This window comes from Drosophila serrata, unplaced genomic scaffold, assembly GCF_035046125.1.
Source record: "Drosophila serrata isolate PLE 108 unplaced genomic scaffold, ASM3504612v1 contig_240, whole genome shotgun sequence".
NCBI lineage: Eukaryota > Metazoa > Arthropoda > Insecta > Diptera > Drosophilidae > Drosophila > Drosophila serrata.
Genome location: NW_028257138.1, coordinates 7,558,693 through 7,583,003, shown reverse-complemented (window position 1 = coordinate 7,583,003; position 24,311 = coordinate 7,558,693). Strand labels below are relative to the sequence as shown.

At 37.0% G+C, this 24,311-nt stretch overlaps 1 protein-coding gene across 1 annotated transcript; it reads right to left on the bottom strand.

Annotated features, from left to right (window-relative positions):
* Positions 1-7,248: 7,248 nt before the first annotated feature.
* Positions 7,249-11,616, bottom strand: LOC110183130 (cytochrome c oxidase assembly factor 1 homolog). The gene has a single exon (XM_086831001.1). It carries the CDS (start codon positions 8,148-8,150, stop codon positions 7,530-7,532), a length of 621 nt encoding a protein of 206 aa, XP_086687127.1. The 5' UTR covers positions 8,151-11,616; the 3' UTR covers positions 7,249-7,529.
* Positions 11,617-24,311: the final 12,695 nt, after the last annotated feature.

Below are 24,311 nucleotides of genomic sequence, written 5' to 3'. Positions count from 1 at the left end.
TATTAATGTTATATTTTATATAAACTATAAAAATTAAACTACATTTCCTTATAAAATTAAACTGTTTAACATTTAATTATAAAACTAATCTTGTTAAACATCAAAGTTTCTAAGCAAGAACCCTTTCCCTGCTTGGGTATCCCTATAATCCCCTTTATATTGGCCATGTAGACCTACCCTTATTACATTTTTTTCTCTTCCTATATCCATCCACAATCCCTTGAGTCCAATCTCCTCATCTTCCTTTATTCACACTTTAAGAAAATCTTATTATTCAACGTTATTGCTCTTGACCCAACGTCGCCACATGGCCACACACATCCTTGGCTTATCCATTGCCTTCAGTCCTGCCTCCTTCAGTCTCTCTCCTCGTCTTTGAGTTCAACCAAATAAATGACTTTGTTTGCCGAGTTTGGAGCACACCCTATACCAGCAGGCCATATTACACCACATACTACACACACACAACACACAACACACCCTCTTTCACTCGAAAAGTCAAGTGGCAAGCGGCAACTGGGGCTGAGCTCGGGATGAGCCCTTCTATGGGTTCAATGGTGGCGCAAAGGAGGCTGGTCGAGCGGTTTTATAAGAAAACTCTCGTTGTACTTTGTGAATGAATGAAAATCGCTGCACAATTTAAAAACTTCCGCATCGCTTGGCAACAACAAAACGCACCAAAAATAATGCGCCCCCATCTGTCGTCAGCTGGCTGGTTGACATTTTTCCTTTTTACTTTTTATTTCTCTGGCTTTCCCTACAATTTTCCTTTTGCTGCATTTTGCCGGGATTTTCGTGTTGGCACATTCACGGTCTATATTGGTTTTTAGAGTGAAGTTGCTGTAGTCATAGCATTGATATTCAGCTGGCGATTTATTTGAAATCCGATTTTCAAATATTGTATAGAGGTAATATATAGTTTATTCCACTGATTTTAAAGTAGATTAAGATCAAAAGATCTGTGATTTATATCTTATAAGCTGAAAGTATGCAAAGTTATACTTGCTTTCCAAAATCTGCAATCCTTTGTTTCTGAGTAGAGTATATACACCTGGCTAAGAGTGAAATTCAGACTGAGGATGGCTTAGTCGGAGTATGTCCTTGGGGCATCGTTTATGCAGCAGCGGAGGAGAAAGGCTCTCCTTTCTTTGCTTTACTCTTCCTGCGCCGCCTTCCTTTGTTTTCCTCTGCAGCGCACATTAATTTTTGAATAGTGTAAATGCAGTTGAAATTGCAGGCACTCTAAAGTTAACTTCAGCGCACTCCTTCTGCATTGCGTAGATGACTGACTTCCTGAGGCCCAACAATATGGATTCAAGGAGCAGCCAATCCAGACAGTTTGTTGTGTGTGTGTGTGTGTGCCTTTCATGCGGGCAGTTTGTAGTCCTTAAATTGTACGTGGAAATGTGTCAAGGGGGCTGTAAGAGAGAAAAAAAGAGAGTCATAAGATAAATATTTTCAAGAATAAGACAAACATCAAGCACATAATTTGTAAACATTTTAACTAAAACAAGAAAGGAATCTAACTTCGGCATTCCGAAAATTGTATACCCTTGCAGATTAAAATTCGATCACTAGGAATTAATGCAACATAAATTATATATGTTTATGTTAAAAAACAATAAAGTAATATGCCAGCTTTCATTTCATTCACCTATACGTTTTATATTTTTTAACGATTTGAATGGTATATGGAATGGCATATAGTAGCCCGATTTTCATAAAATTGTACACAGAATTCTAGATAATATATAATGGCTATATATCAAATATGATGAAAATCTGTTGAAAACTAGAATAGTTATAATTTTTGTATTCTTATAATTTTCCGATCGTTCCTATGACAGCTATATATATGTATATATATACTCCACCGATTCGTCATGCTCCGACTTATATAGTAGTAAAATTATATAGAAGAATAACTCGATAGTTTCATTCCAATAGCTTGCGCTTAAAATTGTTCCGAAACAAATCTCGCACATGCATATGATTCCCAACTTGTTCTCACATCCCCGGAACGAAGTGTCTTCTACCGGCAAAGTCTCAGAAATGTGTTGTGTTACAAAAGTTGCAAGTCATTGTTTATTAGTGTTCAAAGTTAGTTACTGATCATACATACTTACTGTTCAGAGTTACTTGCTGCTCATAGATACTTCCTGATCAGAGTTACTTAACGTTTATTGATACTTACTGATCATAGTTAATTACTGGTCATAGATACTTACTGTTCATAGTTAAACTTCATATTATATGATTCCCAACTTGTTCTCACATCCCCGGAACGAAGTGTCTTCTGCCGGACAAGAGTCAGAAATGTGTTGTGTTACAAAAGTTGCAAGTCGTTGTTTATTAGTGTTCAAAGTTAGTACCTGGTCGTAAATAGTTACTGTTCAGAGTTACTTCCTGCTCATAGATACTTCCTGATCAGAGTTACTTAACGTTCATTGATACTTACTGATCATAGTTAATTACTGGTCATAGATACTTACTGTTCAGAGTTAATTACTGGTCAAAGATACTTAGTGTTCATAGTTAAACTTCATATCATATGATTCCCAACTTGTTCTCACATCCCCGGAACGAAGTGTCTTCTGCCGGCCAAGAGTCAGAAATGTGTTGTGTTACAAGAGTTGCAAGTCATTGTTTATTAGTGTTCAAAGTTAGTACCTGGTCATACATACTTACTGTTCAGAGTTACTTGCTGCTCATAGATACTTCCTGATCAGAGTTACTTAACGTTCATTTATACTTACTGATCATTGTTAATTAGTGGTCATAAATAATTACTGTTCAGAGTTAATTACTGGTCATAGATACTTACTGTTCATAGCTTATCTTCATATCATATGATTCCCAACTTGTTCTCACATCCCCGGAACGAAGTGTCTTCTACCGGCCAAGTCTCAGAAATGTGTTGTGTTACAAAAGTTGCAAGTCATTGTTTATTAGTGTTCAAACTTAGTAACTGATCATACATACTTACTGGTCATAGATACTTACTATTCGTAGTTACTTAATTTTCAGAGTTACTTTATGTTCATTGATACTTACTGATCATAGGAACTTGCTGTTGAAAGATAATTACTGATTTTCTATATAGTATTCCGATTTTCACAAATCTACAAACGAAAATATTTTTTAAAAAAAGATAGCTTTGAATCAAATTAGATAAAGCAAATGTATTAAAAACTGGAAAAGTTATAAGTTTGTGCCCGACTCGACTTGGGTGTTGATGCTGATCAAGAATATATATATTTTATATGGTCGGAGATGACTCCCTGCGTTGCAAACTTCTGACTGAAATTATAATACCCCGCAAGGGTATAAAAATATAAGGAATTATATGGAATCTGTGTGGTTCTTAAGGTAAGTAGAGGAAAGATCTATTATAAAGTCTTTGCTAGTTAGTATCTTAACTAAGTATATTTAACTTAGTAAAATATAATACGGAAGTTCCCACATTTATCATGCACAAGTTTTTACTTACTTTTTATTAATTCTCATTATTTTTGTATCTTTTTCAGCAATTAGCAGTATAAACCAGGTAAGTGTTTATTTACTTCATTTAAACCCAACTCACCCCTCAGATTTTACCGTCTCGCCTTTGTCTTTCAACCATTTAATTGGCTAAAATGTTCCCTTGCCTAAATGAGTTTTTTAATGGGCACTAACGTCAGTGGGGAAAAACTTCAAAGATCTCTGTCGGAAATGAAATGACTCATTTATTTTCTGAAGAAAGGCACTGTAAAATTACGTGCCAAAATAAAAATTGAAACAGAAAGGGAAATCATTTGACGCCATAGTCTCGCCTTTTCTCAATGCAAATTAGTTGAGGGTATCGCCCATATTTACATTATCTGACCATAAATATAAACCCATTAGTTATAACCTATAACAATTTAAGTCAGCTTGTGTCCTCGTTAATCATCGTCATTATCATCGCACTTTATATATCTGTTGTTTTGTTAAGCTTCGTTTTGTCGTTTTCATTAACCTTAATTAGCGTGTGCCGTTGACATTCGTCACTATCCGCATAAATGCAATTGGCCAAGTTAGTTATCCCCTTCTCGTCATCATCATTATCATCATCGTCGAATGAGAGTGACATTTTGTGGCACACGTTTTTTTGCTCCCCTCGTTGTCTCTGTTTTATATATTTTCCTGTCATTCTGCCACGACCCGGAGAGTCTGATATTGACCATGGCTTGGAAGTCGTTACCAGCCACCAACGTTCGTACTCCCCCGCCTGTGGCCACCATATGCCATACTGCATCCCCATTTCCATCCTCATTTCCATCCCCATTCCCATCCTCATCCCCATTCCCATCCTCAGCCCCATTCCCTATTCCGCCGTGTTGGTTATTGCAACTGGCTGACTGCCATCGCTGTTGGTGTCAGCTGCAAATGAGTTTCTGGGCCGTAAACGCAAAGTGGACGAGTTGGCAATGGGGATACCATGGTTGACAACTAACAGCAACTTTCAAATGCTCTCTTATTAAAGTGGTAAAAATTAAATATAAAGGTTTTTTTATAGAGTTTTTACTTGTCATTCTTTAAATTTATATTAAAAGCTAAATACTGACAAGTTAAAGTTGAATTTTATTAATTGAGAAAATGTAAAAATGTCTAGTTATGAGCTGACATTCGGCTCGTACAATTATATACATTATATTTTTATATTTTCTTCTTTAAAATAGGGTACATACCATATACCATTCTGTAGCAAACTAAACAGTTTCACAAAACCAGAAAAACCTTTGAAAAAACTTTAGTTTATGTTACATTTCATTCTATTTATATATATTTTGAACATATTTTTCCCCTTGCCTTATTAGTGAAAGGAAAATATACATTTTTCGGTTGTCATTAGGCAGTTGCAACTCAGTTGCATTACTACACATTTCCCCAAGTGGTCCACATTAATTACGCCTTGTGGCTTTGGTCGTCGTCAACAGCACCACCACAAATGTTGACTGACCAAGTGGATCTTGCCTTATAAGCGTTGTCTGGCGATGTCTGCTCTTGCTCCATTTACTTGCCAATGACAGTGAGTACGGAAAGTATGTCGACCTATCGCTTACTTCACTGCCCACACGACGAGAGCTTCACTAAACTAGTTTGTGTGCAAAAATGGCATTCACCAGTAGCATTTCGCATTCGAGATGTATGACTTTGAACGCAATATAGTTGTTAATCTGAGTTCTGAGTTCATTTAGTCTAAAAAAATTACTTAAAAAAGAAGAGAAATTACTAATTTGCGCTTATTTGTTGTTTGTCTGTTTGTCACGTATTAGGTTGGTTTGGTTTTTTATTTTTTACTTGTGACTTCTTGGGGTTCCGAGTTCCTGTTTTCTCATCCAACGCCTGGCAGCTTGAGGCCTGGCCTGTCAATAAAGTTCTTGACACCTTTTACTTCATTTGCTCAGATTTCTCTCGACAGTGACTTTCGGTTTGCTTTTCTCCTCTGTACAAAGTATTCACAGTCCATGTAAATTCGTTTACTCAAGTGGGCGAAAGGTATTCATACAATACTCAAGATATTGGAATGAAGATAATAAATATACTTACAATATATGGCAAAAGATTTTACAAGTACTTCTTGGCAAAGAGTTCGTCCCACTTTCGAGATTTATTATTAGTACTTTTGAGTGTCGAGTATTTCTCCATAAAATGTGGAATTTGTATTCTTTAACTAAATTAAGCTATAATAACAAATATCCACTACAAAAAAGGTTTACATCAAAATCCTGTAAGCCTGAAACAAAAGACCTTTATGCCATTGATGTATTCCAACAGGCTTAAATATTGATAACGTTAAAACCATTTCCAACGGCAATAAGTAAACAAAGGCCACCGAATTATTTAATATATGTATATAATAGTCATATAACAGACTTATTGTTTGCATTTACTGATAAAACGCATAATGAAAATCATTCGCCTTCAATTTGCTGCAACTAATTGCAAATGTGTCTAGGCAAAACAAAGAGCAAGCCCCAGCAACGACCTTTTGCAAATACGCACATATAGGCGTGATTATGTCTTCTTTTTTGTTGTATTTTTTTGTATTTGTTTCTTCAGTAAAATTTAATTGTGCAAACAAAAGCTACTGACCACCACCAGCACCTCCTCTTCCTGACCTCCGTTTCGGGTTTTTGTGTTGCGCACGCTTAATTGCTTCTGACTTTTGTGCCGGCCTGCTGCTTCCTTGTCTTGGCCTGGCTTGTTGAACTTTCAAGGTAACAGGCAGTGGCAGTGGCAGTAGCTCTCGTGTTTAATTTCCACGAAATAAAGAGAAAGAGAAAAAAAGAGGCAAATAAAATGTCTAAGATTGCGATTATCTTTTTAATAACATCTCGGGGTAACTGCGAACACATTCCCACCAAGAAGGCGGCAAAGTGGAAATAAAAAGGAATTACCAAAACCACGAATTTAATTACACTCTCAACCAGATAACGCCCCAAATGAAGCGATAAAATCCCGCAGCTCAGTGCCCCCTCAAAATAAATCACAGGGAATTGTAACTAAGAAGAGCTTTATTTTACCATTTACCATTTAACATTTTGTGAAAATGTCTTAAGAATTAAATTAATTCAATTTCTGCCATTGACTTTGCATAGTTCTCTTTTCCGCATGCCAGCGAATCAAGAAGCATGTCTGACACACGCTCTATATATTTTCATGGTCCCAGGTTATATGTTTTCAACATCATGATGTTACACTTCTTAGACAAAAGGAAACTACTAAAAATAAACTGCAAATATCTAAATGAAATCAAATTCATTTTACTTCTGCATACAAGTATATATAGTAAACTGAACCGAAGCTGAAACCACAATGGCAAAACGAAAACAATAATGTCAACAAGAAGAATGCTTTGCATATAGGAGAATGATTTTAAGTAAATTAAAATGTCTCTCCTACGGTCAGCAAATAACTATATCTCTTTCTTCACACTGTAATTTATTATGCTTCTAAAAATACATATATATAAAATGGTGCTATTATTTAAGAAATTAATATATCCAAGAGGCGTAGAGGTAATCTAAATTAAATTGCAGCACATCTTGCCTTGCTTTTTGTAATGGTTTTCATATAGAAAGTAATAAAGTATATAATAATAAAGTAAATCCCAAGGATTATTAATATGTTTAATTTGAAAAATAACTTATTTGCTTCAAATATTATAATTCTAGTACATAATAACTACTAATCTAGTTGAATTATTAAAACTCTCGTAAATAATTGTTTAATGATCGAATTTCATGACATATCTATATTTTAATTATAAAACTCCATACTACAATTTACATATCATGAATTCTCCTTTGTATAGTATAAGTATTCAAAAATCTTGAATAAATGGGCAGTGGCAATATCTCGCTTCTCTTGGAATAACAGTTCCACATTGCTTTCCAGGCTACTTACATTAAAGTGATTACTAAGGATTTACTCAAGTTCAAGAGGTTAATTGAAAGGGAATTATTATTGGATATTGATTTCCATACCATATCTATGTATACACGCTACTTCATGCTTCCTCCTTCGGATGTCTGGACAAAAGGGATGGGCTCCTGGCCCTCCTGTTGCCGCATTTGTTGCAACGGATGGTTCTGAATGCTGGGTGGTGCTGACTCCTCGTTCTTCTTGTCCTGTTTCTGTGTCACCTCATGGGGCTTCTCGGAGTTTACGTCATCGGAGTCATCATGACCATCGCTGCTCAGCAGAGTGTAGGTCGGTTTCTTGAGTAAATAGCGTGTGTTGGGATGTTGCTTCGTCTCCAGCTCAAGACGGTCGATCAGCCAGCCCTTTTTCTGGTTATTGGTGGCCCAGAAGTACACAGTGCCCTTGTCCTTGGATCCCTGCACCGAAACCTGCAGATGGGCCTTATCCGCATCACATCGATTCTTCTCGTTGGACAGATTGAAGCCCGACTCCCTTATGGGCTCGCCCAGCAAATCCACAGCTCCGCTATGCTGACGGAGTTGCTGAATGGCCATCTGGTAGTACTCCATGCGACGGACCTGATCCTCTAGACGCCACCGCATGTAGGCCAGACCCGAAATGGAGGCCAGGGCTCCAAATATGCAAAGACTACCCAACGTTCGCCGGGAGGGTAAGCCAATTGTCATCTTTAAGGTGGGCATTGTATGGCCTTCCTTCCTATGGGCTAGTGTAATCACTTTAAGAATTTTGTTCCAGGCCTATCTATGAATTTCGAATGGCTATGTTAAGTTACAACCAAACAACACAAACACAAGTTGACAATGATTTCGAATCGCTGTGATGAAGATCGATTTTTGAGATATTTCCCACAATCCCAAAGCTTTCAGTTGATGATCAAAACGAACCTTGAAATCATCTTCCTCAGGATCGGCAGGCGTTGCCTTTAGATAATTGCAACGAAGCTTCTTCCTCGAGAGCAGCCAGGTTCAATTTCCAAGTTGCCGCCCAAAAGGCGTGCACCACAAAACGCTTGCCCCAGTGGAATCCAGGGGAAAAGAACATAAACTCGTTTGGTTTCGCGGCCTAGCTGTACATAGTAGTAGTTGGGGGTTTTATTTTCTTTTTTATTATTTTGGTTTGTGGGCCAAACAAGCAGCGGCGCCATTAATGACAGCCCCAAAGAGTGACCCGTCCGGTGGATAGACCACGAAACCTGCGATTTTGTATGGGAATTTTTTACTAGAAGGAGGAAGCGACTGAATTAACAATAGTTGTGCTCCAAAAAAGAGTCTAGAACATAATTGAGGGTCCTCGGTTAGCTGTCGTTCTAATAGAAGAAGGAGTTAAGTCTTTGTAAAGAAGCTTGAAAATATGTGAAAAGTAAAGGCGTTAAAGGGAGTTAAAGTGTGTGAAATTTATTGCATTTGTTTGATTTATAAAATAAGCAAAGTTTTCTTAACTAATCTTGTATGTAACAGCGGACGGAGACCGTCAGATAAGGCAGAGATAATCCCTCTTGTATAGTACAGATATAACCAAGATACAATTATAATTGCGTAATTGTATCATGGCTATATCCACAATATAGCCTCTTTACCTCCTAAAAAGTGTGAATTTAACCTGTTTACATATTTATAACCTGTATTTACTCTGCTTGTAATGCCAAAAATTGAACAAAGAGAGCTTTGAGGCTTCTCAAAATCAAGGCCTTGATCATTAACTTCTTCTCACTTCTTCACCCCCTGCTAATTTTATTTTATTCCTATCTACTCCTACCATTGTCTTTTTAATATATACTCTTAAAGAGACTAAAAAAGTACCTCTTTTAAAATAATCATAGCACTGGTTTATTATTATTAATTTCTACTAATTTTTTCTACAAACATTTTCTCCCCCCTGATGGCATCACAAAAAATACATATAATTACATAGAGCAATTCTCCAGTCGGTGGATTTCTCCTCACATCTCATTATAGCACTTGGGCTATTTTTACTTGCCTGGGCCATGCCCCATGGAGTAGTAGCTGAGGCCTGACCAGAACCCAATGAGTGTCCATTTAGGGAGCGCATAGTTATTTAAAAATAGTTTCCCAAGAACGCCGGCCATGAGGAATGCGCACATCTCGACGGTAATCGATAGCCTTTGCAACGCCTGTCACGGACGGGAACGGAATATTGCATCTAGATACATCCGATACAGCACCTAGCCAAGAGCTGGCTTGGTCTAATCTATCAATGCATCTCTTCCATGGTCGGTCGTCTCATCTTTGGGTTTGAATATCTTCAGCAACGCGCTGATGTTACATTTTTGGCCTAAGTAGCCTCTTGCGTGTCAGGCGTTTATTTTATCGCAGGAGGGGATCGTGCAGCAGGATGTGGATGCGACAATTTCAGAGCTCTTTTTTTTGCTTTAGCCTCATTAAGGCATCGCATCTCTCTAAACACTGTCACTTGAAGACCATTTTGGTGAGCTTATCTTTACGGTGCCAGGTCCCCACATCCCAGCATCTTCATCTTTAAGTGCGCCATGTGTTTTTAACATGATTTTGATGTACTCAGCGTGGCGTGGTTAGAGCAAGGTCTTCAATAAATCAAATTGCTTAGATGCTCGAAACTGTTTTTAGACGCTTAAGTATTTCTTGGGAAGTGATTCTTCTGTGTGTGTGAGTTTTAATAGTCGTTCTGCAGGTGGTTTTACAGGTGTTTAAGCCCGCATCCCATAAATATGCTTAAAGCTGCCTATTAACGCTTTAACGGGAATTGAGATATAAATTTGGTTAAGTGTGAGCTGTGACTTTACACTAAAAGATTTTCTAATTAAGGATTGTGAGTCATTTCATTACCAATTTCCTTAAGTATACTTTTGAAGCCAGCTTTATTCGATTAGATTTTAGGCAGTGACTAATAAAGCCTTTTGATTTTTAATGATTCTTTAATCCCCCCATTATTACATTAAACTTTATTTCCACCCTTTCATGTAAGCTCGCATGACGCATAAGCCGAGAAGAATCAATTTATCAACTTTTTAATGACAATAAATGTCTGTGTTGTTTTCGTTTCTTTTGCTTCTTTTTTATTAATAAAGAAGCATCAAGGCTTTTTAATTAGTTTTATGCTGGAAACGAGTAAATGAAGCCCAGCATAAATTAAGCAAGTCGAAGGAGGGTTGGACCCGGGTTGTAATCATAAAACTGGTTACTGAGAAATGCAATTGGGGGACATCAGGGCGGCAAATGTGCATTTGTCGGCCTATCAACTGGCTTTGTATTGTTTGGCTCTCCTCTCTTACTCATCACTGATTATTTTATTTGATTTATTCAAATGATTTAAACATTACGTCATGCCATAGTAGAACCCATCTCCACTGAGTTCTCTCATTAGATTCGATTGACCAGAAGGCCAGTGGCGCTTCCTCAACCTCCCATTAACCCAGAGACCTTCAAGGCTCGCCAACTAAATTAAGCATTTACCTAAAACGTTAAAAGACCATAAATTATGTGAGTTCTCTTGACTAAAAATCATAAGCAAAACAGGCCAAAGCAGTCAGTCACACGGAAAAGAAAAATGCAGTCTGATATTAATCAAGTATTAATTATAAATTTGCTCTGTGGCTCTTGTAAATAGATTTTCTCTCTCTGCATTCGGTTCAGTCAAGCGTTCAGTCTCACTTAGCTATTATTTTCAATAAAAGGCAAAATAAATATGGCAAATTGAAGTGGCCGCCGGCCACAAAACACAAATCGAGGTAAAAAAGAAAAAATCAAGAAAAATATTGTGGAAAACGCACTGCGCATGCGCAACACGCAATGCCAAAAGAGAAGCCGCTGCTGCCAAAGGCAAACTTGGTTTACTCGAGACGAAGCCGATGCCGATGCCGAAGTTGAATCCAAAGCCAAGGTTGCTGTTTTTGTAATTGCTTGTCTCCGCTTGGCTTCAAGTACAACCAACAACACCGACATGCGTCCGAGTAATGTTAGCGCCATAAATAGAGAAGACTGACTGGGAGATGGAGACAGAGACTGAGACTGGGCCTGAGACGGAGACGGATCGGTTTGGTAGAGGCTTGGAGGAGGAGTCGCCGCCGCCTGGAACGAACCTCTGTTTAATTGCAAGTTGTAAAAATCTTTTAGGGTGGAGCTAATCACCAAGACAGCAAAAAAAAAAAAAGAAAAAACAGTATAAGACAAAAAAACAGCCAAGTACAAGAAACACAAACTTACAGGAAAGTCAAATGAAGGCCAGAGTCATAGTTGGTGGGAAATATTTTTTTTGCAGAGCTCAAAGGAGCCCTCAAGGGATCATGTGAATATAGATGGTCTTTGCCCATAAATTCTATGAATTGTAAAAATTTCTTGTCTTGTTTTATAAGTCACGATAGTTGAGATTCTATGCTATGTCTGAACTCTGTATAAAATAATTTTATAGCCATTTTGAGCTCTCTAAGCATTGATTGGTTTCTTTATATGTTATTAATATTTCAATAATTAAATTCTAATTAAATGAATGAAATTCTTATTGAACGATTAGCAAATGCCGCAAAACTGCCTGCCATGTGGTCTTTCCATGCCATGTGGACTCCAAACCGACCTCTTCCGCTCTGCTCCCTAGCATAGGGGATCTTATCGCATAGCTGCTGCTGCTTCTGCGTCTGCTTCTGCTTTTGCTACTTCTGCTTCTGCTTTTGCTACTTCTGCTTCGGTGGCTGCCACTTCAGCGGCGGCTGCTTGGAGCTCGGTTTCCATTTGGGAAATGGGCAAACAATGGCCACTGATAAAGGCCAGCGAAAGAGTAGAAGCTATTGCTATGGCTCTACAAATGTGAGCCAGTCGTCTGTGAAATGAAAGTAGCTGGGACAAAAAACACCACCACAACCACCAGCAGCAGACTGTAAGTCGACAATGCCCAGTTACAAGCTGCACTGCATCCATGCCAGCTTATGCGTCTGCTTCTGCGTCTAGGTCTGGGTTTGGATCCGAGTCTGGAGTCTGAGTCTGGGGATTTCTTTTCTTTTATCATCGGCTGTCAGACGGGCGGTGTGACAAGCGAATCGAAACTGCTTTCAAGAGTTTTCTACTTGGAAAATATATGTAACTATTACGTTTCCTGCTGCAAAAGCGGCTGACTTTTGTTGTTTTGAATTTATGGCAAACAAGTCAATTGTTTCCATTATGTTTATGTAATTGCAAACGAAAGACAAGGTTAGCTTTACACTTGAAGAATGTATGATACTTCCGGTGAGAGAAGCTATTGTGAATATAAAGAGCAAGGGAAATACCTTTTCTTGTAGTAACTTTATTTATATTAATTATTATTATAACTGTTTTTTATAATGAAATACAAATTGATGTATTTAATTAGGAGAATATGTATACCAGTTAACTATATTCAATTGGAAACCTAAATGAGCTTCTTTTATAACCCTGATGTTTAAAGGTAGATCATAAGTAGGCTTAAAATAGTAATAATATTTATATAATTTCTTTGACAAATCCAAGCTTAAAAATAGCATAACTAGGCCATAAAAGCATTAATTTTTTATCTGAAACCTTTCCTATGATCGCTTTTATTAGATTAGATCGACTCGTCTGTTGATGCTGATCAATAATATATATTATTTATAGGGTCGGAAATGAATCCTTCACTGGTTTATAAGCTCATGACTTAAATTAAAATTATAAATCTTTAAATATTACAGTAAAGTACGTTTAAGGTAAATATACTTCGTTTTGTGCATCTTTCTTGTTTTCCTGAAAGTGTATTTAACCGCATAGTGCATCCACTGGCATGGAAGTCTTGGCATTAAGACTCCTTGAGCTCTGCGAGATGCTGCCGTGGATTAGATGACAGATTAGTTAAATGCGCATGAAATGAGGAGCCAGAGTCCGGAGTTGTAGTTCTCGCCTCCTGCAGAATGCTTCCTACTTGGACCATGTGGAGGCTGGGAGGCGTGGCAATAATGTCTTTATTCCATAATCAGGCGCTCGCGCAAATTGCCTCTATTAATAGGCGTTGTAATTGTCAGGTGCATGCAGGTGATTATCTAATGACTCGGACCCCAGGGTCAGGTTGCCGAATTAAGATGCATCATCAAGAGTGGATCTCTCCTGGGGACTAACGTGTTGATGGATATTAAATTTAAAAGTGACAGCCGCATTAATGAGCTCATGAATTAACGCACTTAAGGGTCGTTAAAGTTCAACTCACACTCTAGACCTAATTTTTAACAAGCCTAAGGCTTTGTAATGCCACTGATATGTGTTAAAGGTGACCTCTGCCCGTCCTTGAACTAGTTGGTAATGACTTCTGGCACATAAATTTATTATAATGAGTGTCGGGGGTCCATTATTGGTCAACCCTAGGGGTCATAATCGCCCAATCACAACCACAAAAGGCATTCCATAAACAACTTCCTGGTTTGGTTCGGTTCATTTTCCAACCGCAAAGAAATTCGAGAAACCTCTGGAATTTGCTAGAAAGAAATTGCAATAATTGCAATCCCCAACCAACTTCAGATGGAAGTGCCAATTGAATTGTATTTTCATTCGGATTACTCTTTGTGAGAATTTTCACAGCCAACATGGTCTGCATCTCACGCATCGTCTGCTTTCGAGGCTATTTCGAGATACAAACAGAGATTCTTTTATGAAAATATGACTAGAAATATTTCAAAGAATAAAGCAGATCTTCTCTTTGTATTTTTATTATCAAAAAAGTAGATAAATTAGCTAATGGTTCCTAGTTTTCCTTTGTCTCTTTAGTTACTAGCCTAGAATTAACGCCTTGCCATATTTTTCCATAACAATGGCAAGCCCTATAAATATATTTATCTATCTCTTAATGCGATTTCTTTACATTTCATTACCTTCGAATGATCATAAAGCAAGCTTTTCACGCAAATATTTGTGCATAAACTACTTGCTGAAAGGTTGTGAAAGATGTGGAGAAACCCTCCCATTGATTCCACTTCATTGAATTGGCCTATTCCCTCTACTATTATTTGCCTTTCTGTGCTGAAGTCCTTGCTGATAGGATTAATACACCCACCGCATGTGCACACACGACAAAATACATTCGAAATGCAAACCAAAAACCAAATCCGCAACAAAATGAAATGAAAGAATGCTGAAACACATAAAAATGTTTTACTTGCTACCCGCCGCCCACTTTAGTGCACACACCTTTCCCCACCCAAAAAGTATCCTGTATCCAGGAGAGAAGGGTAGAGGACAAGGAGCAAACAGGACGAACAATGGGCACACCAAAATGTTATACAAATATGCTACAAGCGACTTGAATACTTGAACACTAGGGGTTCTTGTTTCGTTTTGTTTGTGGATTGGTTTTATGCGAAAGCCGAAATGCGGTGCCGTGACTGTGTTTATATAGAAAGAATCACAACAGTTCGTTTCACTAAAAGTGCGCTACAAAAACAAAAAAAAGTAGAGTTCAATGGCCACTTGAACTTCTAATACAGTTCAGATCGATTTATATCGAGTTTATTTGAGAAAATCAAAGCATTGTTTAGGAATTGCATTTAATGGGGTAAAATATCCTGCAATTTTTGAACAAAGAGTTTGTAAATATGATTCTGGATTAGAAATTTGTATACATCTACTATCTAACCAAACATATTTTAATCCTCTTTTAGCAGAGAACTTTTCTAAACAGTTTTCATATGTTAGAAGCGAACCTGCTGCACTCTCTCCTCTAAAAGAAAGCAATCTGTGTATGATCTACTATATAATCATGTCTCGATTTATGTATTCAATCAAACTGATTAAACTTAAAGTTAGAAAAACTCCCTCAACAATGATCTAAAAAGTTTAGCTTCTCTATTGTTTTCATTATAATCAACATGTGAGATAAACAGCTTTATAAAAGTGGCTCCTCCGCAACCGTAAAGTTTTCATTTATTCCAAACTCAACTTGGACTGGGAAAACTCAACTCCTACCTCCTCCTACCACAAAGAGATATTAAATGTAGATATTTAAGGAGCAGATTCTACACCCTCTCCCCCCACCACATCCACATATTTTCCACCTGGTAATTTCAGTGCAGTTCAGTGAGTGGGAGTGAAGGTGAAGCATACGGAAAGCCCAAAGACAAGGAAAATGTTGAACGCGCTTTTTGCACGTGCTGCTGCCATTTGCCATTTGGCTTTCCCGTCCGCATAAATAAATAAAAGTGCGCAGAGTGCGTCTGTGTGTTTAGTTTTGTATCTATAAACAGACAGGAAAACTAAATGATTTTAGGGAAATTAATTAAATGGAAATATAATGAAGGGAAATGTGAAATAACTCATTTCTACAACTGGAAATTTGCGCTTGAAAGTTAAAGTCTTATAGGTTTTATAATAAGTAAAGTTTTTGACTTTTTTTCCAAGTATTTCAATGCTTTAAAATATAACTTAATGCTTATTAAATCCAGATTTTTTTTAAATTAATATTTTTCATGATTTATCTTACTTTCTTTAAGTGTATCACTGTTTCTGGTTGTCTGCTTGTAGCTGCTCCTGTTCTTACTTCTGTTGCCTACTTAAAGGCGCTTTCCTGCGTCAGCCTCGGGCTTTCACGCTTTCCACGTTTTTCACATCTTCCGGCTCATCCTGTACCCCTGCCCGCTCCTCCTCCCCTCCCCGCTGCCATCGTGACACTGTTGCGGAAACGCACTTACTTTTTACATCTCATATTATATTCATGCCGCGTGTGCAGGACGTAACGAAAATTGTTTTTACTCCTTTCTGCTGCCAGAAGGTAATGCGCCAAGTCCATCAAAGGTAAACCTCTGTTGTTATTATTGTTATTGTTGTTGTCCTCCCCTCTCCATGAAGCACTTGCTAATTAGCTCTCACTGAGTGCTAATCATGTAAGTCAACAATTGAATGCGGACAATGCCAGTACGTAGATACATTTTCCCCCTTTCGAAGCCTATAGAGCAACCTGCCGGCTTTTCGATAGCGGCGTCACTTTTAGCTGCAAACCCACACACCGAGCCCCCTCGGACCAATCAATTAGTCGTGGGGAAAATCACATAATGCATGTAAACGATAATGAAAATGACATTAGTACGGGCCACACGCAAAACGTCAAACGGGGTAGCAGGGCAACAACAACAGTGGCAAGAACCTCAGAGATGCAGATACATTCCGCATTCCCAAGAGGCGGAAAAAATAAGGGAAATAATGTGGCTTTGTCAAGCTGAAGTTTGTATACTCTTGCCTGGGAAGTATTGTGAAGTTTAGGTAATAGAAAATTAATTTATTACTCGTTTTACAAGCTATAAAATTAAGAGAGTATTTAAATATCGGAAATATCGAATTTCGGGTACATATACATAATATTTCACTTTAATTTTAGGAAGTAGCTTACTTTTTGTATAGATTAACAACTTTTCCTGCTGTTTTAACATGATTCAACTCAGTTATATCGTTTTTGAAGACTCTTTGTTTGAATTCTTATTACAAATCCTTACACCAAATTCACATACTCTCTGTAAGGGTATAAAACTGAGCGAACAGGGCGACTAGGGAACGTAATTAATGAAATTAAGCTGACAAACTGCGAGCGTGCTTTTTGTGTGCCTGAGCCTGTGAATGTATCTGTATCTGTGCGTGCAAAATGTATCTATGTGAATTGGTTTGGCTTTGCGTGAGGGCCGGGGCAACGCATATCGCGTCAAGTTTTTCAGCTCAATTTTTCCGCCACAACTACTCCTCTTTCACCGCCCCGACCCCATGACCTCCCACCACAAGATACAAATTATAATCGATCCGAGCGGCACCTGCGATGGAGGGGCGCCAACTGTCTTTCATTATGCGCATTAATGTCACGCATTTGCATTCGTATAAAACCCCCACCAATGACCCCTACCCTCCCCCGAAAAGGAAAACCAGCAGACAAAAGCTTTGAAAATGGTCAGATACAATTAAATTGATGATAGAGGAGTGGGGTCTAGGCCCACGAACAATGAGAGCATATTAGTTGGGAGGCTGGCTGAATCTAATGGCATATAATTGGGCGCTTGTCTCGTCTGAGGCTGTCAAGAGACTATTCGCATTTGACCCAGAAGCTAGAAGAGTAGTTGGAGGGAAAATTATTTTGTTGGCCAACTGAATACCAAATCACAGAAGGGGCGTCTTTTGAGATATTCAAAGAGCCTTTAACGTATTTACTATGTATGATTAAAGGCACAGACACTGAGGATACTGAATGAACTGTATTGAATAATACAATTTCAGGCCCATTTTTACTAGTCTTATGACCTTTTCAAGCTTAAAATATTAAACGCATTTAAGACTAAGTTGTATTATATATGGAAAATAAGTAAAGATATATAAAGGTGCTTCAGAAATTAGAAAAAAAAACCACTTGAAAAGGTATACAAAATTATGTTTGTACATCCCTAAAAAAGATCAAATTTACACTAAATGGGGCACAAAATAAGACGTAATTTTACAAGTTTCAAAATTCCTGGTGAGTTCTAGAGAATATTTTTAATATACAAAAGTACTAGTCATCCCAAAACTATACTAATTTTCAATCTATTTCAATATTTGTGTCATCCTAGAGCAATCCTACTGTTATCTTGAAAGCAATATAAATTATTAATGACATCATAAAGGACAAACTAACTATTGGTTTGCTTTGCCATTCAATAACTGCCGAATTTTGTTTTATCAAAGTTTTTAATAAACCAAAAAATCATCTGTATTTCAGAGTTCTATCTAGACTTTATTATCATTTGGTTTGCTCTCCATTTTTCTTTCTTTTTTTGTGGGTGTTGTGCGAATTTATTGGTTTTTGGTTCATAACTTTAGTTTTTTATATTTCGGTCGCGTGATACATGCGCGCCGCTAAATAGGCAAAACAGTACAAAAAAGAACACAAAATAGTAAAAAATGGCTGGGTCAATATACATACATACAAACATAGAACGTGGCTCTGTCTGGGTCGAAATCGGTGGTATATAATATATATAACTATATATATATGGGGTGCACACACCCACAAAGACTTCGACTACGGCTTGTGGCGTGTTTGTTTGCCTTTCGCTTTCGCTGCGTCTTTCTTTCGACGGTCTCTTTTTGGCCAAAAGTGTCATTAGTGCCAATGCACTCCACGGCGTTGACGTTGTCGCCGGCTCTTGGCTGTTGGCAGTTGGTTCCGAATTGTGTTACGCGTCTATGAGGTCAAAACCAATCGATTTTTTTCTCGCCTGTTTTTCTTCTTTTTTATGCTTTTCATTTTCCTGTTTTTTTTTCCTCTCCCCCCATTTTCCTCATTTTCCTCATTTCCACACATTTCCTCTTTCTATATTGGCCGAGCACTCTCACGTGCTGCTGCCGATAATGGCTTGCATGTGAGATGGCCCCAAAAATGGTGTTATTCCGGGCATACGTTGCGTATGAGCATTGTTTCTTTGAAGTCTCTGAAGTCGCAACTTGTGTCATTGGAAGTGCACTCTGTTTATTTATTTATTTTGTTTTTTTTTTAAGCTCTAGCCACTTTTGGGGGAATTTGGTAGTGACATAACAAGTTTAGTATCTTCTTGCTTAAGAAATGCTTTTAATGGCTATAGAAAAAGAGTGAGTTTAGAAAAGTAAAAGAGTGTTACGCTTCATACTGCAAGTTTTTAATATAGTTTCAGCTGATATATAAAAGATTTTATTGTAAAATATAAAAAAGGAGTCCCAAAGCATCATAAGACTATTTAAAGAATTTAATAAAAAATAAAAAAAGACTTAAAGTAACTTTTAAATTCATTAAATTATGAAATAAAACATGAATTCAAAATTAATTCCTAATAAAACCCCACAGATCCACTTCCCCCTTTTGAACTTTAATAAATTTCGAAATAAGCTTATTACCAGGAATATATCTATGTATATAGCCTTACAAAAGATGAAAAGTAAGCTTGATTAGATATTTCCGTGACCATTGTCATTATATCTATGTGGTCACAATAATTGCCTTATAGTATGGGCTTTTTTACAGAGCCTTGACAAATAATTATCGCTGTAAATATAACAATAAAGCGTGATATGGAATGATATATTGATGAATTAGTAGAGCCATGTGCAACTAATAGACCAATAATTTACTCATAGAAAAACTACAAGCCACTTAAAATCGATATGCTCTATTTCTAGGTTTAGTTTCTTTCCCTGTCATTTATATTTAAGGACCGCAACTAGTTTATTGCTCAGTTGCATCGCAATTACCATTTCTAAGTTTGTTTCGTGTTTTTTTGTATTTTGTTTGTGGCGTGAGGATTGTTGTTGGTCAACCTGACCTATTTTTGGTTTTCCCATTTTCCCCTATAAAACTAGTTTCCTTTTTTACTTTGGTATTTTATTTATGACATTGAACAATTTTGTGATACATTAAACATACTAACTTTATAGTTGTACTCTTTAAAGGCACTTAATAATATTATTAAAAAGCATAGGAATAATAAGGAACCTAATTTGTATTTTGTACTTAACTCAATACCTTCTTGGATTTGTTTTCCATTCTTTCCTGGTCTTATTATATCTTAAAACATGACTAAAAAAATAATGAAACTAAGTTATTAAAGAGATATCTAATTGAAGATATTTAAAAACCAATACAAACATTGTTCCGTTCTGTCTTAAATAAACATTTCTTAATGTTTTAACGTTTAGCGTTTTGCTGTTAAAATACCTGTTCTATAAAAAACTCTATTTGCTATGAGAAAAAGTATTTATGGCTTAAAGCCATCACAGTTCGATCACTTGGACAAATTTTTACTACTGGCGATACCTGGAGATTGATGGGCCTAATTAAGATTCAAGAAAATTTAAGCACGTTCTGTACGGTAGTTTAATCTTTGGCTTGATATTCCTTAACTCTCTATTTTTAGCACCCAATTGGCATTGCTAATGAAACAACACTGTCTTGTTTCTTGGCCGAGTGCCGTTAGGGGAGATAAATTTTGCAGGAAAGTTGAGTTTTTTTTTACGAGGCGGCATAAAATCCGCAAAGGGAACCCTCAACGAACCTTAACCACAGAATCGAGCGTCTCTAATATCCGCAAAAAAAGGGAAAGAAAGAAAACACCTTCCTTGGCTATAACTCATTTCGGTGTCGTTTCCGCTGTCCAACGGAATGAACTAATATAAATTGAATATTTTATGGCTATGTTTGTGTATCTTCTTCCTTTGGCAAACACATCGTGACAGGTATTTTTGGACATTCATCACTTCGCAGGTGACAGCCTGTAGAGTATCCACTCATCTTGAGTCCCTTGAGTCCCTCCTTCTGAGTGAAACTTATTATATTTTGGTCATCGAAGGTATCATCATTAAATGCACATAAAAAACTCTTGCCACTCTTGGCTATCTGACTTGGCTTTCACCTGGATGGAATTTATTAATGCGCAATTATCGATAATTATCTGTTTATCTATTGACTGAACACGCTCTGGGTGGTTCTTGTATATGTACATATATGTATCTACCTTCCGTTTATGTCATGTATTGTGTTGATTTTTCCCGAGTAAATTGCCAATTTAAATGTAATTTATTTGTAATTAGTCAAGGGGAGAGGTAATGTCTCTCTAACACTTAATACCTTAAAAAATATTAAAATAATAGCAATGAGTTAAGGGACCATGTCATAGATTCTAGAAAAGCTGTAGTTATAACTACTTAGGTATTTAAAGTAAGGAGGAATTACAAAATAAGAGAGGAAACTAAATTCTCGAAGCTGAAGCTTAGATACTTTTGGAGTTCGCAATTGAATTATAGGATCAAATTGGAAACCGATCTTAGCTCAACTCTACATACTCGCGTTTTTTAAACGATAGTTTTATATGCCAATTTTTGTGACAAATCAATAATGGTATAATATTGGATTAGGTTTAAGCTGATAGTTCCTTTTACCATTAATGCCTTTTCATTATGGGTTTTTAATATGCAGATTATATTATTGATTTTTTGCCTTAAAAGGCTTTCCAAAGTCAAATATATATCGTTCCAGCTAGTTTTAAATATAAATGATGTTCAGTTTTGCAAAGCTTTTGCAAATGAACTGAATCTCACCCACAATTCGATGGGGCCTCGAATTAACCCCACTCTCCAGCAGATGCCAGCTAGCCCAATCACTTCATAAACTTCCTCGCCAAAAATAACCAAGGAAAAAATACGAGAGGTAGAGCAGGGCAAAGAAACAAACAACGTTTTCATAAACGATTCTTCGCCGGGGCCCTGGCGTCAAAGAAATTTTCTTGAAAGAGGCAAAACACGAAAACGGAAAATAATAAGACATTCCATTGCTCAGTGCCTCAGTCAGTCCTCGGGTACTGGTCACTGGGTGCTCTGTGCTCTGGGTACTTGGTGCTCTGTGCTCTGTGCTCCCAAACCAGCTGGAAATACTCAGCGACGGGCCAGCGCAATCTAATTAGACATAATAAGGCAAACAGCCGGTGGAGGGAGAGTAGGGGGAACCTTTTGGGGCCATCGAATTTGACCAGGGAGTTTTGGTTTTGTCAGCCTCAGACTCTGACTCTGACTCTGGCTCCATCACTGTTGCCAGGCGATGGTAACCGGTAACTGGTTACTGACCAAACGACCCAGCGAAACGATGCCTCCGAACGGACTAACGAGTATGGTCGAGATCGTAGTCCGGACTTTTCCGGCCATACTGTGCTTGGTGCTCTGTGCTCTCTGTGCTATTAAAATATATTACAGCAGCAATTTCATCCGACTTTATTTTTGCGCTTTAGTTGCTAGTTGCGAGCCGCAGCGTTCTCCTTGGTGTATATAACTTAATTTTTATGGTCATGCAAGTCAATTGCAGTTTGGCATTTCTTCGATGGATTTTTCGCTCCATGGAATCGCCATCCTGACCGTCGCCATCATCTTCGTCATCATCATAGTCGCCTCCGTCATCATCTGTTCATGTTTTGGAGTTGCGATTGCTAAGGTTACGCTTAGAAAAATCTTACTAAAAACTAACATAATTTATTATTATTTAAACTAGATTTTGGTAAATGTAGAGACTTTTATTAAGAGGATCTAAAAACAAAATTTGTAGAAGAAAAAAATACAATATTGTGTTACTAGAAGTTTTCCATTTATTTGGGTTAATAGATTTGTTATCTTAGTAATGAATGTTAATTGATTTTAGGTCGAGATTTGATTTAATCTCTTTATTTAATCCCTTATTTAATTCTTGATCTATTCCTAAATACATAATAATACATAATACATTGAGACTCGATTTTAGCATGACAGATCATTATAAAGATTTATCGATAAAACCACAAATATCTCCTCAGTATATAACAAGACGTGAAGTTTTTTACTATTTAACTTATAGTGTTACCTATCCCATAAATATTTACAATTACTTGCTAATTTTAGTTTCGAGTGTAGACTAGAAAAGTCGTAAAATGAGACGCAGCACAAAATTGTTTGCTCAAATGGCAAATGACTGTGAGTCCAGGCAAAAGTCGCACCCGGATGGCATAGGAAGCTATTATTTCACTTTGGCTATGGATATGGGAGCTCTCTAACAAAAAGATTGTAATAGTCAAAAAGTCAATAAGTAACTCGATTCTTAACAATACCAAAACCAAGTAAGCATATAAGCTTGAAATCGAGTTTAATTTTTAGGTTCAGACTTTAAGGAATAAGAACATTTTAAATGAATTTATAAATATTTAATTAAAATCCTCAATTATACTATAGTTCCCCTAATCTCATAGTCAAAAAATGATCCCAAAAACGGATTAATCTCGATGTAGCTGGCTGCCCACATTCATTGTGGGTTTCAAGCTCATTGTTACCAACGAAACGTGTGTCGCACTTCGTCTTAATTTATTTGTTTGTCACAATTTCAGTTGGCAAATTGGAAACTCGTAAAAATTCTCACGTTTTGCTCCAAATTTTGTACGTCAGACTGCTTTTCAGCTTTTCTGTTTTGCATAATCACCATAGCCGCCACAAGTCACACAACCAACACACACGCCTCAGCCAGCAAAATCAGAAACAAAGCCGGGACGAAACACAAAAAAAGTATATATAGATATAGAAAAAGAACCCACAAAAATCATAAAAACATAGCAAACTGTCAGTCGTCGAAGCTGTAGTTGGTAGACACGATTATGATGCCAAATGTGATCGTAAAAGCGAACTGAAGCCCAGACTTGTTGCCGAGCAGTGTTTCTCCAGTGGGCTTTAGGTTTTTTGTACCCTAGGATTGAAAAAGGCAAGGGGTAGTCTTGAAATTTATCATTATTATAATATATAATATCAAATAATTGATATATAGTAGGAATAGCATCGACGTTAAACATAAATAACCTCAATAACCTTTTATTCAGAAGCTTAAAACACAATGGAGGAGTCATTCCCGACCCTATAAATCATATATATTCTTGATCAGCATCAACAGCTGAGTCGATCTAGGCAAGTCTGGAAGAAATCTAAATTTTTTAAAATATTCCCAATTAAAATTGTCAAAATTTGTCAAAAAATTCAATTTTCTAAAATTTAAATTGAGTATGCAGGTTTATTAACTTTACTAGAACTTGCATTGGAACGGATTCCGAATAGAATTGAATGGATTTTTGACTGAGTTATGGTGATTTCAAATGCGGTCTCCAGATCAATTTGCAAATTTCAAGAGTATTACAAACTTTGGCTTCCCGAAGTTAGCTTTCCTTCTGGTTTTGAATCATATGAATAATATATGTGTATATATATTAAAATTAGATGTAATGTTTGTATATCAAACTAAGATCTTTCCCTCTTAGACTTTCTGTTAAAAGAACTACTGGTCTCTAAGTAAAGGGTATTTCATGGTCAAGACTTTTGCAACCTTAGCATTCATTCTTG